Genomic DNA, 14,109 nt, shown 5'->3' on the forward strand with positions numbered 1-14,109 from the left:
TAAAAATATTTTGTCAGGTAAGCCATATCAGCATCCTCGCCACTTAAATCATTGCTGTCAGTTTCTTCTTCTTCTTATTCTTCTTCTTATCATTATTTTTCATTCTGAAAAGCTTATATTCAGTTGTAAGCATGCCAATCATTGATTGCTTGACCTGTGTTGTTCCCTCATGGGCTATTTAAAGAGCTTCCCAGATTTCCTTTGCTGATTGGCATGCCGATATCCTGTTATATTCATCAGGACCAATGCCACAAACAAGAATTTTCTTTGCACGAAAATTCTTTTTTATGGCCTTTCGGTCAGCATCATTGAATTCCTTTTTTTTGTTTTGGGAATAGTTACAGCTGGGTTGCCAAGAGTCTTGGTAGGAACAAAGGATCCATCACAGATAACATCCCAAAGCTCAGAATCTTCAGCCATGATGAAATTGTGCATCCTAGTCTTCCACCATCCATAATATTGGTCGTTGAACCTTAGTGGTTTTTAAGTAGACTGGCCTTCTTCGAAGTTTGGCGGAGGATCCATGAGGATCCTTTCTAGGTGTTAGCCGGATAGAAAGAACTTGCTTTAATACCAATTGATAGAATTTAAAGGTCCACCAAACTAGATAGAGAACCAAGTTCTCTATTTGTTTTCACAAGTCACACGCACACTGCAGTAAGTAAATGACACAGAAGAATTTTACGTGAAAAATTTCCAGCTCACGAGATAAAAAACCACGACCTACCTTTGTAGAATTTTAACTTCACTACTGAGCAACTTTAGATTACAACCTATGTAACCTAGGAATTAACCTCTTAATCTCTTATTAACTTGTAACACTCTATTACAAGCCACTTTATAATAACTCTATTACAAAGACTTTATAACTCGACTAACTCTAGCCAAGACACAAACACAAGGGTTTATGATTTACAAAGGGTTTCCTACGCAATGCTTCTAACTAAGCTAAGTAGGAATTACAAGTAAAAAACTTCAACAAAGGTACAACACAACTAAGGACATATAATAACTCAATACGGGGAACTGGTCCGTTGCTATGTTGTTTTTTATTCTTGATGCCCTAAAGAGTCACTTGCAATATTGATGGATGACTTGAGAGAATAGTTGATCAATTCTTGAATGTGCAAGTAATTTGTTTTATCTTGCTTGATGTTAATAATTCATTTGTGACATCACTTTGAATGATGTAAGCAAGTTAGATAAAGGGCATTCCCCATAAAGTTGACTGCTGCACTGTTTATGTACTGTACTATGTGCAGGCAACAACTTTACAACTGGGGCAGTTGACTTGTACAGTCTCCTCGGAAACTGGTAGCTATCTGTTCCCTCTGTTGTTCCTTTGACTCTGAAGAGTTGAACTGTGTCCCCCAACTGGAGACTTGTTGATCGTTAAGTTCTTGAGGATGTGTATCGGGTTCCTTATCTGGTTCTTATCAGTAGGTTTATTAGATCATCCATATATAACAGGGATATACATATAACCTATCAAGAGGCAAAGCCCGCAACTTTTAGAGCTATTTTACCTGTATAACTGGCCCATTAAATTGCCCGAGAAGTTGTCTTTATTTACTAAATTCTCTTATGGCATTCAAAGTAATAATATAGAAAAATAGTGGCAAAATATAAAAGCCTAAGCAAGCATGTTGATGACACTGACTCCTGATGGAGCTTAACTGCCGCTTCTATAATAAGAGAAAAAAAGAACGACAGTCGAGTAAGTTAAAAAAATAAACAACTCAGCAGCTACTGAATTATCTTGATATTCCCAACAGACACATAGAAAGTTGGTAGAAAATGACAAGAAAACTCAACACTCCTGGTGTGTACGTAATAATTTTTGTAAGCGGTGTCACAATTTATAGAAGAATTAAAATAGTAACTTTAGTTATCATACTTCTATACAATAAATAACTTTTGTTTATTAGTTTTGTTGAGTATTAAGTTAGAAAAGACAATTTATGTTAAGTGGTGTTAGTTTTTCCTATTTATTCATTTACTCACAGTATTAATACATATATTTAGTTAAAAAATTCGACGAAGCGATATCACGTGGCACTGCTATGTTTAGCATGCATCCATCCCTGCAACACTCTGAGCATTGATATAAGTTTTTAGGGTTACACTTGATTGGCTATTTGATATTTTAATTTATTTGTGTGAATTTGATTCCTCACCTTATAATCTCATTCCCCTATTTCCCCTTTTCATATCCCATTTTTTTTTTTAAAAAAGAGGTTCATAATATTGGACAGTACTCGTAGTTGTAGTAACTAGCAACCAATCTTTCTAAGGAATATTCAATACTATATTGTATTAAATTATTTTATCAGATAGTGAGAAAATCTCATAAGTAGAATAGTTTGAATGATAAAAATCAACATGAGGCAATGCTTTTTATGATAAGTTTAGTTTCTTTTGCAGTCGTCCGCAGAAGCGGATCCAGAATGTAAACTCTATGAGTTCAACTTTTAAGGTTTTAGTATTGAAGTTTCACAATCTAGAATTCTCATCATCAGGACCATGATGGCTCCTAACATTTCACTTGCCAGACAAGCCAACGTTAGAATATTTTTTTTAAATCCATTTTTAACAGTTTAATTTTACTTAATGAGAATGAACTGAAACTACTGCAATAATTCAAAGTAATAATGCGGAAGCTAAAATAACCAAATATTTAATACATCTCTGGACCCGGTGTCACAAATGCATGAGCTACTAGAATAGTACAAACAAGGGTCTGAAATAACATAAAGATGTCTGAAAGGAAAGTACACAGCCAAATAGAAAGGAAATGAGACTCTAGGAGCTGTGGGCGCTGAGCAACTGTACCTCAAGTCTCCACAAGCTGTCCAATCCGAGCACGCTAATATCCGCCGCTAGGACTGACTCCAAAATCTGCACAAGAAGTGCAGAGTATAGTATGAGTACAACCGACCCCATGTACTCTGTAAGTGCCGGGCCTAACCTCGACGAAGTAGTGATGAGGTTAAGTGACGAGTGTCTAGCGTATATAAAATTCTAACTCGTACTATGTAAAATAATAGTATAGAAAGATATCGAACCCATAGAGATTGGTTTATCTATTGTACAGACGTTTCTTGTTTTAATTACTATTTGAGAAAATCAGAAAGAGTTGAGTTGTGACTTATCTAACTAAAAATACATGGATAGAGCAATAGAAAATATTTTGCTTTCCACAAATATAATAAAAAGGTGTTAGGATCTTGACTTCACTTAATATTTCTATTATATAGCAGAATTAATATTCCTCAATTTTTATTTCTAAAAAAAGTATAAATGCCTCTCACGATTATAAATATGTATTATTACTCAAGTTGAATAATTAATTGCACTCCTCTCAATTACACAAATTAATCTTCAAACTAGTAATACTAAAGAACTAGAAAGATATGATTGAACTAAAACATGTTCTAGTTAATAAGTCCATTTCTGTTACCCTACTTGTTATAACTAATTATTACACTATTCGCCTCTCTCGATTACAAATAAGTGTAAAAATTAATTATAACATAAAATAGATAGATGATACTAAATAAATATTAACATCTATCAATACTACAATTAACTATATTATTTCTTCCGTCTCTCTCGATTACAGAATTAATAAATAGTTAATATAAAGTACAAGATAGATAGATATTAATAAATCAAAATGTCTAACTGTAAAAGCAAATAAAAGTTTAAATAAAAAGTTTTAGCTCAACCATGTGAATTTGAGGAATAATATCTACTATTATATAGAAATATTAAGATCTGTCTTTCTCCCAATACAAGAAAAGTTACTCCATATTGGAATTAGTACTAACAATGAAAATATTCTCGTCCATTAAATAAGAAATAGAAAGAAATATTCAAGAAGAATAATTCTCCCTATTTAATTAAAAGCAGGAAGTAGAGTAATTTTCTACACTGGAATCTATTTAGAAACAACAACTAAACCACTATTGTGATTTAAAAGAAAAGATAACTCGATACTAGTGAAAGAAATAAACATAGAAGCTTATTAAGAATTTGGATTCAAACTTCTAGCTCTAAGCTTTCTCTCTACCGGGACAGATAGAGTTAGAAGAAAAACGCACTATACTTTTCTCTAAATAAAGAAGAAGATGCATTTATTTCTTATGAAAGAAATTAGTAAAATTAAATGGAATAGAAAATTAATCAAACTAATAAAATTCTAAGTCCTGAAATGCAAACTCTTACTATATGTTATGATTTACTAAGCGCTCAGTGAGCTTATTGTGCACTAATTCTGTATATTCCCTGATGACGAAATAAAAAAAAGGAAATTCCAATATAGTGTTTTTTGGGTAGAAAAGATAATTATATTATAATTAAAGGGCCGTTGCTTTCACTCAATTAACATCGTTTCGTACTCGGTCAGCAACGGCTACCGTCACACTGCCTAAAACCTGGGAGAATCACAGAGCCTGACTAGAGTGCCTCCACTTTACTACAGTTTCCATATTCATAAATTTGGAAGAGGAAAGAAAACAAACTCCCAATTCCAAATTCATATTTCTGCTCTTCTTTCACAGGTAATATCTTAATGAAGGGTAAAATAAATTTGCATTCAAATGATTGTTTCTTGCTTTATGTGCATGTTTCTGCGTTTACTGTTCCTGCCAATGTTGATAAAAACTGCACAAGTCCCTTCAATTTCTGAGTGAGTTCACATGAAATGTAGCAACTGGAGTTTGTGAAAGTGCTCACCTTTGGCAAATTTAAACGACTAAAACTACTCAATTAAGGATATAGTTAAGGAACCATTTTAGATCTACCCCACACGTTTTTGTCATTTTCTCAAGGAAATTACCAAGATAGTGAGATCCCATTTTCACTGGAGAGATCGATCCCATTTGGTTGATACCGAAGCGTTTGTGTTTTTATTGGGGTATAGAGATTTAGAAACTAAAGTGTAGCTACATTTACCTTTCGTTTAGGATATATTTAGACTATTTTGTAACGTTAGTTTTTGCAATGTCATGCTTACCTTCTTATGCGTTTAACTTGATTTGTCAATGCTTTTGCAAAAGGACTGTTTTACTCCCTATTGGATAATAACTTGTTAGGTTAATTTAAGTGTTTTTCTTCATCTATGAAGTATATTACAAAGATCAGAAGAAAAAGGGGAGTGCTAAAGCATAAAGATTCTTGAATTCTCCAAAATCTTCTTTACTTTCATCTGTATTGAAGTAATTGGTCAATGAAAATCATGTTATAATGCACCAACTGCTTAACTGTGTGGCGAAGTCAAGAATTTTGCTAAGGTGTTCAAAGTTTAATATATATATGTATAAAAGGTAAATTTTGATCTATATACATAGTATAATTTTTATATATACTCAGTGTAATTTTCCGATGAAGGGTGTTCAACTGACCAACGTTCACGCTATGTGGCTACGCCACTGAACTAGTGTACTGCTCTTATTAATTTCTCGCATTTTCATGTGTTACTAGGAAAGGCGAAGGGTGCTATTTCTTGATGTCTACAGTGGCCAATCCTGCAAACATATTCTGGCATGATAATCTAGTCGGTAAGACAGAAAGGGAAAAGCTGCTTAACCAACAGGGATGTGTTGTGTGGATTACAGGTCTCAGTGGATCAGGTTGGTGTTAATATGTGTTGTTGCTTATTATTTGTCTATTGTATCAGCTGTATCAAATTCATATAGTTTGGACGTGTGTTTAGAGGCAGAGGAAAAAATGCCATCCCATATTCAGTTTGACATTTAGTCTGAAGTCTGAACTATTATTATGAGGTGGTCAAAAGTTTCAGATGCTCACTCTTGCAACATATTTTTACCGTTAGTTTTCAAGATTCAATCTGAATTTATGCAGGAAAAAGCACAATTGCATGTTCCCTAGGTAGAGAATTTCAGGCAAGGGGAAAGCTTTCGTACATTCTTGATGGTGACAACCTTAGGCATGGTCTGAACAAGAATCTTGGGTTCTCAGCAGAAAGCCGTGCTGAGAATATACGTAGGACTGGTAAGTGTATTCTTGCAAAATATAAGTACAACAACCACGAGTTTAGTAAGTTGTCTATTAGTGAGACTTGTGATGCAAACAACTTGAGCAAACAATGTGTTGCATATCTGTTTACATATGACTCAATAGATTAATTCTAGATTTGGAAGCAAAATCCCGGCTTCAAAATCTCTCCAGTCTCCAGTCCCCAGGATTTCTTATTTCAAAATTTTAAGCTCAAAAACGACCTGTAAACACTTGGAGAACGTGATGGTTCTTTCACCTTCAAATTTAAGTCCACACTCCACTTCAGTTACATGAAAATGGAGTGTATAAAGGCGGTGATGGAGTGGGAATAGCTGCAGCCTTATGGGAATTGCGTGTATCTCAGGCTTTAGGCTCAGTGTCATCCTGAATAGGTGTAGTTAAGGGGTACCTTTTTATTTTCTCTTGGACTAATTGAATTACTCTAGGTACTTATCGGTTTGGCACGACACTTATTGGTAAACAGTTTGTGTTCCTGATTATCTGTACTATCTATAAATTTGATCAGGGGAAGTTGCAAAGCTCTTTGCGGATGCTGGATTAATTTGCATTGCAAGCCTGATATCTCCTTACAGAAAAGATCGAGATGCTTGTCGTGTGCTATTGCCAGATAAAAAGTTTATTGAGGCAAGTCTAATGTTCAACAATTTATTGTAGAATCTTTTGCATATCTAATGTTCCTTTTCTTATGACATTCCAGGTTTTTCTGAATATGCCTCTACAATTGTGTGAAGAAAGAGATCCAAAAGGCCTCTACAAGCTAGCTCGTGCAGGAAAGATCAAAGGTGTGTTTTAGCTTTAGGATAGTAGCCCATATTGCTTTTGATATCTGTAATCTGGAACCAGAGTGAATTATCTCATTAAGTAGTTGGCATCATTTACTGTAGTGCAGTGGTTTATATTTGCTTAATTGGTGGTGAAATGATATCTTTGACTTTATTACTGAATGAAATACTTCAAATTCTTATTTGCAGGTTTTACTGGAATAGATGATCCTTATGAACCACCTTTGAATTGTGAGGTATGTATTATATTACTTCCGCTGGCTGCTAAGCTTTGAAGAAATTGTTAACTCCCTATTGGTTTTCATAATCACTTGTGTTCAGAAATGATATCTTTCACTTTTTTCTTTTTGCTTCTCTTGTTAGATTGAAATACAACAAAAAGATGGACTAGTTCCTGCACCAAATGAAATGGCTGGGCAAGTAGTCTCTTATATGGAGGACAGAGGCTTTTTGGAAGCTTAGTAAGCGTGGCGTGCTTGCTGCAGATAACAAGAAAAGACTCAGCAGATGGAATTGCCGAGAATTTTTAGTTCTCTCCATCTGTTTCTAACATTACATTTGCTGTTTGATATCATCACTATCTATGTGCTACAGGGTTAGGAGGTCAGAGTACGGCTGGCTTGCTTCTTCCAATTAGTTAGATGTGTTACTTAGATGACGAATATGCTACCTGTCAATTTGCCACTTTCTTTAAGACAATGTTGAATGCCAGAGTCTCCTTATAAGTTGAAGGTTTTTCAAGCAGAGAAAACAAGAAAGTCGGCATTCCATGTTTTTATGGAGAAGCTACACTACCAAGGAGATATTCTTGTTGAACTCTCTTAGCAAATTAAAGGCATCTTCTGCTAAGGACTTGAACCAGTGGATTTAATTGGAATTATGCAGCTAGCTTGCTTATTTTTTTGCTCTTTAGTGATTAATTTACTTTTCACTTATCGGGAGTGAAATGATTCAGTCAAAGATATTCTTGCTTCTACGAGCAATTTTGATGCTAGTAATGATTTTGATGTTAGTGACTATATTGATCGTGACCTTGATACGAAGCTGGGACTGCTAATTCGAAGGAATGAGCTAACTATGGATGTAATGCTGGAAATAGACCTATTTTATATGGTGTCACACCTTCAACTTCAAGAATGTTATGACATGTTTGGTAGTGAATTGACAAAAAATAAGGTATGCTGAAAAGTTCCAAACACGATGCCAATACTGAATGATATCTGAAGTTAGAAAATGTATGTTCAGATCTACTTTTTCAAATGGAAGCTCACTGCTTTAGTAGTAATTCTTTAGTTTTATTTAATGATTTGAAACAACAACAACAACTCCCAGGATTAGTCACACATTTACTGGCTCTTATTGACTGATTATTAAATCATAAAAGAATAAAGAAAGACATGTTAAGTGCCGTCAAAAAGAAAAATAAGAGCTGTTTGCCAAATGTAAATGGCCTACGTCAATAAACCATCCACTTGGCCTCCAAATTCCAAAAAGTTGCTTTAGATTAAAAAGATAAGACGAAATCAAAAGCTAAAAGCAAGAATCAAATAGAGATTTGCAGCAAAAGAGACGGAGAAAAGCAATGGTTTTTAACAGTCCAGTGGTGGTGAGTGTGGCGAATTTATCTGCAGATTTTTGCCAATTTATAGCTTGCAATCCGGAAAGACTAAGCAGTGATCAAGTTCTTTATCTCCTCTTTTGTTACCCTTTTCAACAGCTTCATCGCTTCACACTCTGTCTCTGGACTTTCTTTTGTTTCCCTCTGCCTAACTCATCTCTCTCTTTTCCCTCCTCTGCTCTCTTTTAAATGTCACACCACATGCTACTTGAATAATGTTTGTTTTATAACCATCCCGATACTCACTGGCTTGACTAATCTGGATCCGTGCTGTGTATGCTCATTCTACTCGGACATCTTTGCTAAAGGGTGGAGGGATCCCATCAATCCAATACTCCCCTTGGTAGTTTCTGGAATAATGTTAATATATGCCCACATGTAGTACAGTGTCTGTAATAATGATCCTTTTTTTCCCTTACTAAGGAATATGTCATTTTGATCGTCTTACTATGATTTTCTTGTAACTCCCTGTTGGTTATGGGGGAAAGATTTTCTAGACTGGTTATGATATCTAAATTGGTTAAAGATTCAATTTTTGGCTGTTTCTTGTCAATTGAATGATCAGCTAATGGTTGTTGTAGATTTGATGAGTAATTATGTTGTTGCTTTAATTTGTTGTGTAAGATTTATTAGCGTAAAAATTCTTGGTTAATAAAACCTACTTGAAGGAATACCTTGATCAACTTATGCAGAGTTATGGATTCAAATTCGTAATTCTATCACCTTCATCTAATTTACTAGGTTCAAAAACTATTATTTGTATATATTTAGTGGATATTTGAGAAATATATATGGTCTAAGCCGAAAGTTATGGGTTCAGATGAACCCACAACTTGTTTACTGGATAAGCCCCTGAGCTTATGTGAATAACACTATCACAGAACAGGACTGAGCAGCATGTAAAGCATACAAAAGCACCTAGAACGGCCTAAAACAATACATTATTGAAATAGCTGTGTATTATCTTAACCAAACTCCAGTGTTACATAACATATGACTTTACTACAAATTGCTAATTGAATAATCTGGGAATTAAGTCCAGTATATATACAACGGTATATAGTATTCCTATGTTTGGACACTAGGATCGAATATTGAAGTGTTAAAATGATTCATGAGACTGATAAACAGTCTTGAATATGCTCCAAGGAGCGTAATAGTAACCCCTCAACGTCTGTGATGCGTTTGTTTGTTATAGGAACTCCTCTTACTCCACAAATTGCTTCATTCAACTTTGTTGGCTGCTCAACCACTTGCTTCATTTTCTGCAGTTCCACATATATATAACACTTTTGTTAGATCAGTGAGTTCATAAGACTGCACATGCATATGATGAATCATAATTGATAATATCAGTGTATTTCAACCTATTGCGCCAAGTTGTGTACTCTATTTTTCAGGTTACTATATCAAACTTAGTTATAAAATGTTGGTTCCCCTAAACAAAAGTTACTTTTAGGAAAGTTTTCCTAATGATCAATGCATAAAGCTTAGACCAAAAAAGGGAAGGGATCCCGCGTTTACGGAGAGTCCGAGGAAGGGCCACGCTGCGAGAGTGTGATGTGGACAACCTACCCTAATCAAGGGTGGATCTAGAGTTCAACATATGGGTTCACGGGGACCCAACAACTTTTGCTCAGACTCTGTTTATATATTAAAAAGTCCACTAAATATCTATAAATATTTGACTGTAAGCCGAGTTATTATTGTAAATTCTTGAAGTCAATTTTAGGATACATAAGCTTCAAATCCTCTGACCCTAATACAAGTTCTTCCAATTACATACTTGTTTTTGGCAAACCAGTAATATTGAGTGCTAAAGTTGTTGATGTTTAGATTCATAAAAAAGGATTCAAAGAAAATAATGGAAATTTAGTCAAACCTTGTCATCAGAAAATTGGAATTTAAGCTTCTGATTCTGCTTATTTTGTTTCTGTTTTTGGTGATTTCCTATGAAGATGCAAATGGCAGCAGCAGCAATCCCAAAGGAGCAAATAGCACCAATTCCAGTGAAGCTCCAGTTCCATAAGTTCAATCCACTATTGTTCTTTTCAATATCTGCTTCCATGTTTTCTCTTTTCTTGATCACAGTACTCTCTTTGTCAATTACCTCAGCGTTATCCTCAAACTGCAAAGGATCTGAATCAATTTGAGACACACAAGTCTTGTTACTGAACTTGGGTGAGTCCAATTTCATGTTTTCATATTCTGTTTCCTTCATTTTCTTGAAGAAAACTTGTGACACTTGATCTTGTTCATTTTCCACCACAGTTGCTCCCTGTTGTGATACAATAGACGTAAGTAATTAAAGTATGCTCTCCGTAATAATTTAAATTTTCAGGTGAGATGATCACTCAATTTAAATAGCCAAAAAGCAAAAAATATTTTCACATTTTTGATCAACAGAAAAAGAAACATTCTCGACTTTTAGGCGAGATGATCACACAATTTAACATTCCCAAATCTGGAGCTTTGATCTTTTTTAAAAATATTTAGATGGTAACATGTTTACCTCAACTGGAACCTTAGTGATAACTTCTTTAATAACCTCATCATCTTCTTGGATATTTTGTATACTTGGATTCAGCTGATTTGGGAGTGGAACAATTAGTTGATTTGGCACTCTAGAGTGCTCTGTTGAGTCGACAAATTGAGAATCATATTTCCTAAAGGAAATATTTTGGCCTCCATAATCATGGATTTCAAGAAGTCCATTATTAGGAAGAATTTCCCACTCAGTTTCAAGATCCATTTTTCACTGAATGAAATTAGCAAGGAGTTGTTACTATTGAATTGGTTTAAATAGTTTAGAATTCCGTGGAGTTCTTATTCTTTTGGCAATTGAAAAGTCAAAGAGAGTGAGTAATGTGGGATTTTATTGAGAGAAGGCACTCAACTCAATATGGAGGATGTCTTCTTGCTCTTTAGAGAGTGAATGTTGAATTTCTCCTCTTAGTTATGATGGTGATTGAGTCATATAGGTGGAAGCTTATCACTCTTTGAAAAATCAATAGGATAGACCACATATAAGGAGGCTAATCTATACTAGATATTTCTCTCAATTATTAATTGGATTAATTAATATATAGTCATTCTCATTAGTTCAATTATGTCATTTCGGATAAACTTGAACTATGGTGTGAATTAACTATAGATTTTCTTTATATTAGTGGCGTCTAATCAACTTGGCATACCTCAACTGTTCCATTCGATATTCAATATTTACTTAGATTTGAATTACCTAAGTTTTTCATAATTTTCGGTCACTTTTCAATATCTATTACTTACTTAAATTTGAGTACGCTAGTCTTTCATAATTTTTGCTCACTTCATTAATAGTAGTTAAGCCATACCCTTTAGTACAACTATAGAGTAAACAATGTTCTCAAAGCCCTTTTATTTCTTCTCTCTTTTAACTAAAGTGATTCTCATCAACGGTGTAATTATAACTCCAATCTCTCATAACATTTTTTTATTAGGCGAAATACATAAACAACTGACTCATTTACCATTTAGACACTTCAAGTAATTATTAAGTGTATCAAGTAAATACCCGAACGCTGAAGACTCTATACGTAAGCTACATTTGCCAATGACGTGTCAAATAAGCCAATTAAAAAACGACACGTGTAAATTGGAATAAAAAATTGACACATAATTAAAAAAAAAAAGAAAGAAAAGAAAATACATTAAAGATGAAAGAGAAACCATTTTCCTTTACTTTTGTTAAGACCAGTACTAACCCTCCCCTTCCCCCTTCCCCTCCCTTCCATCTTCTTCTTTGCAGCAATCGTGTCCCCCATCCCCTTTTCTTAAATCCCCCAACAAATTAATACTCAAACCAATATGAAATAACATAGAATAGCTAAATAGAGAACCACTAAGGATCGTTAATTGACCTCGCTGAAAAAGCACATTATGCAACCTTCATTGTCGAAAATTTGTTCTCCAAGTAAAGCTAGAAAACGATTCTACCGGAATCTTCAATCTTCTCTCTATTATTTTCTTGATTATGAATTTAGGCTTATATTACTTTTTTTCTCTCTACTTTGTTGTTTTTGGTATAAAATTATACTTTAAATTTCTGCCGTGAAAATGAAATAAGGTGGAGAAATTGTGTTTTTACGGTGGAGATGAGAGTGACAAGACTACTAAGAAAAATAATTGGTAGCTCTTGTTGCTGTATTTTTGTTGCTTCTTTCGCTGGGTTTGGGACTGATTTTTGGTCGATGGAACTAGGCGGAGCTCGTAATAGAGTTTTGTATTGAAAGGTGGTAGTTTCTGGTGGTTTCCGGTGGCTTAGTTAGAGCTCTAATGGCTGATTTCCTGGCCTCTATGGTGGTTTCATGGTGGGTTGAAGTGGTTTTGTTAAGAAGAAAGAAAGAAGAGAGGCTAAGTTCTTGGTTTTTTTCCAAAGAAAAAACAATAGGCTGAAAAAATGACTTCAGGCGCCCAAGACTTTGTTAGCAAACATGCATGTGACACATCAGAATCATGTGTTTACTTTATATACTTAATAAAGTCTAAATGAAATATGTGTTAGTTGAGGTATTTGTTTGATTGTTAAAAATAACTTAAAAGGGCATTTTTCTTTCTTTGTTTTATTATTATTATTATTATTATTATTATTATTATTATTATTATTATTGTTGTTGTTGTTGTTGTTGTTGTTGTTGTTGCAAATTGTAAGAGGTATTTTTAGAATTCACGTAGTCCTTTTTAATTAAGAGAAGGTAGAAAGGAAGAAAAAATTAAAAGAGGCAAGAGTGAAGTTACCACACTCTATAAGTCATTAGATACAACTTAGGCCGGTTTATAGATAATGAGTTGTAAAGCATGAATTAATATAACATACTATTATTCATTTAAGACTCTTCCATTTTCTTCAGCAATTGATGTGAATGGTTTTTTCATTCTTACTTGTAAAGGCCAACGACGCAGGAAGAGAGAGGAGCCAGCTAATAATTAAGTACTTTCTTGGATTACCAATTTTTTTTCATTTCAAATTCTCAAGTACATCCACAATATTCAAGTAACTATGATTCAGATAAGAGAAATATTAATTAAGGAATTGAGATAAGTTTAGCTTTAACCTAAATTTAATTTTTTTAAAAAGTATTTCACTCCTATTTTTTTTCTATAGATTTTAAAAAATGATGTTAAATTAATTATTGAAACTCTAACTAAGAGATACACTTGCGACATTTCCATTAGTTTTATTTATATTAGGCGAACAAAACTAATGGTTATCTCATTATTACACTTATTAGTTTAAAGTACTTTAGTAGTTTCCGTAATTATCTAGAGTATACTATATAGTTTGAGTTTTTTCTAAAATAAAAAAGATAAAGTACTATGTAGACAATAAATTGCGTCAAGAAAATAAAATCAAGATTGAAAATATCGCAACAATTGTAGTATTTTATTTCGAATATCTGGGTGTACAATCTCTATGAATCCTCTGATTCTTCTTTTCAATAGTAAATAAATTCAAGGGCCTTTGAGCTTGATCTTGAATCTATATTTGTTTCCACGAACGATGATCTTGTTCTTGAGCTTGAGCTTGATTGCTTGAACTTGACCTTGATTTGTTCTTCGTTCTTGAGCTTGAACTTGATTTCTTGAACTTGAACTTGATTGCTTGAAGTTTAAAACTTGTAGAGAAAT

General features: G+C 33.8%; 2 protein-coding genes across 5 annotated transcripts; one reads left to right on the forward strand and one right to left on the reverse strand.

Moving 5' to 3' along the window:
- Window positions 1-4,397: 4,397 nt before the first annotated feature.
- Window positions 4,398-7,818, forward strand: LOC107789113 (adenylyl-sulfate kinase 3-like). 4 transcript variants are annotated; one of them, XM_016610882.2, is made up of 7 exons: window positions 4,398-4,562; window positions 5,485-5,633; window positions 5,866-6,015; window positions 6,548-6,666; window positions 6,740-6,824; window positions 7,014-7,060; window positions 7,188-7,818. In XM_016610882.2, exons 2-7 carry the CDS (start codon window positions 5,510-5,512, stop codon window positions 7,284-7,286), a joined length of 624 nt encoding a protein of 207 aa, XP_016466368.1. In that variant the 5' UTR covers window positions 4,398-4,562; window positions 5,485-5,509; the 3' UTR covers window positions 7,287-7,818. The 4 variants fall into 4 exon arrangements, with proteins under 4 accessions (XP_016466368.1, XP_075109959.1, XP_075109961.1 ...); XM_075253858.1 differs by lacking the exon at window positions 4,398-4,562 and adding an exon at window positions 4,599-4,690; XM_075253860.1 differs by lacking the exon at window positions 4,398-4,562 and adding an exon at window positions 4,736-4,918.
- A 1,527-nt stretch (window positions 7,819-9,345) lies between these two features.
- On the reverse strand, window positions 9,346-11,322 carry LOC107789114 (uncharacterized). The gene is made up of 3 exons (XM_016610883.2): window positions 10,955-11,322; window positions 10,325-10,720; window positions 9,346-9,707 (listed from the first exon to the last, which is right to left on the reverse strand). The coding sequence occupies exons 1-3, from the start codon at window positions 11,192-11,194 to the stop codon at window positions 9,555-9,557; spliced, it is 789 nt and encodes a 262-aa protein (XP_016466369.1). The 5' UTR covers window positions 11,195-11,322; the 3' UTR covers window positions 9,346-9,554.
- Between the last annotated feature and the right edge of the window lie 2,787 nt (window positions 11,323-14,109).

Source organism: Nicotiana tabacum, chromosome 5 (assembly GCF_000715075.1).
Source record: "Nicotiana tabacum cultivar K326 chromosome 5, ASM71507v2, whole genome shotgun sequence".
Taxonomy (NCBI): domain Eukaryota; kingdom Viridiplantae; phylum Streptophyta; class Magnoliopsida; order Solanales; family Solanaceae; genus Nicotiana; species Nicotiana tabacum.

What these genes read in the sequence shown, in the direction of transcription:
- LOC107789113 (XM_075253858.1), top strand. Translation starts at nt 4,602, where the DNA reads ATGATTGTTTCTTGCTTTATGTGCATGTTTCTGCGTTTACTGTTCCTG. An exon ending in TACAGGTCTCAGTGGATCAG is followed by an intron (nt 5,634 to 5,865) that starts GTTGGTGTTAAT and finishes GAATTTATGCAG; the next exon opens with GAAAAAGCACAATTGCATGT. An exon ending in TCGTGCAGGAAAGATCAAAG is followed by an intron (nt 6,825 to 7,013) that starts GTGTGTTTTAGC and finishes TCTTATTTGCAG; the next exon opens with GTTTTACTGGAATAGATGAT.
- LOC107789114 (XM_016610883.2), bottom strand. Translation starts at nt 11,194, where the DNA reads ATGGATCTTGAAACTGAGTGGGAAATTCTTCCTAATAATGGACTTCTT. An exon ending in TCACTAAGGTTCCAGTTGAG is followed by an intron (nt 10,721 to 10,954) that starts GTAAACATGTTA and finishes GTATCACAACAG; the next exon opens with GGAGCAACTGTGGTGGAAAA. An exon ending in TCCAATTTTCTGATGACAAG is followed by an intron (nt 9,708 to 10,324) that starts GTTTGACTAAAT and finishes GTGGAACTGCAG; the next exon opens with AAAATGAAGCAAGTGGTTGA.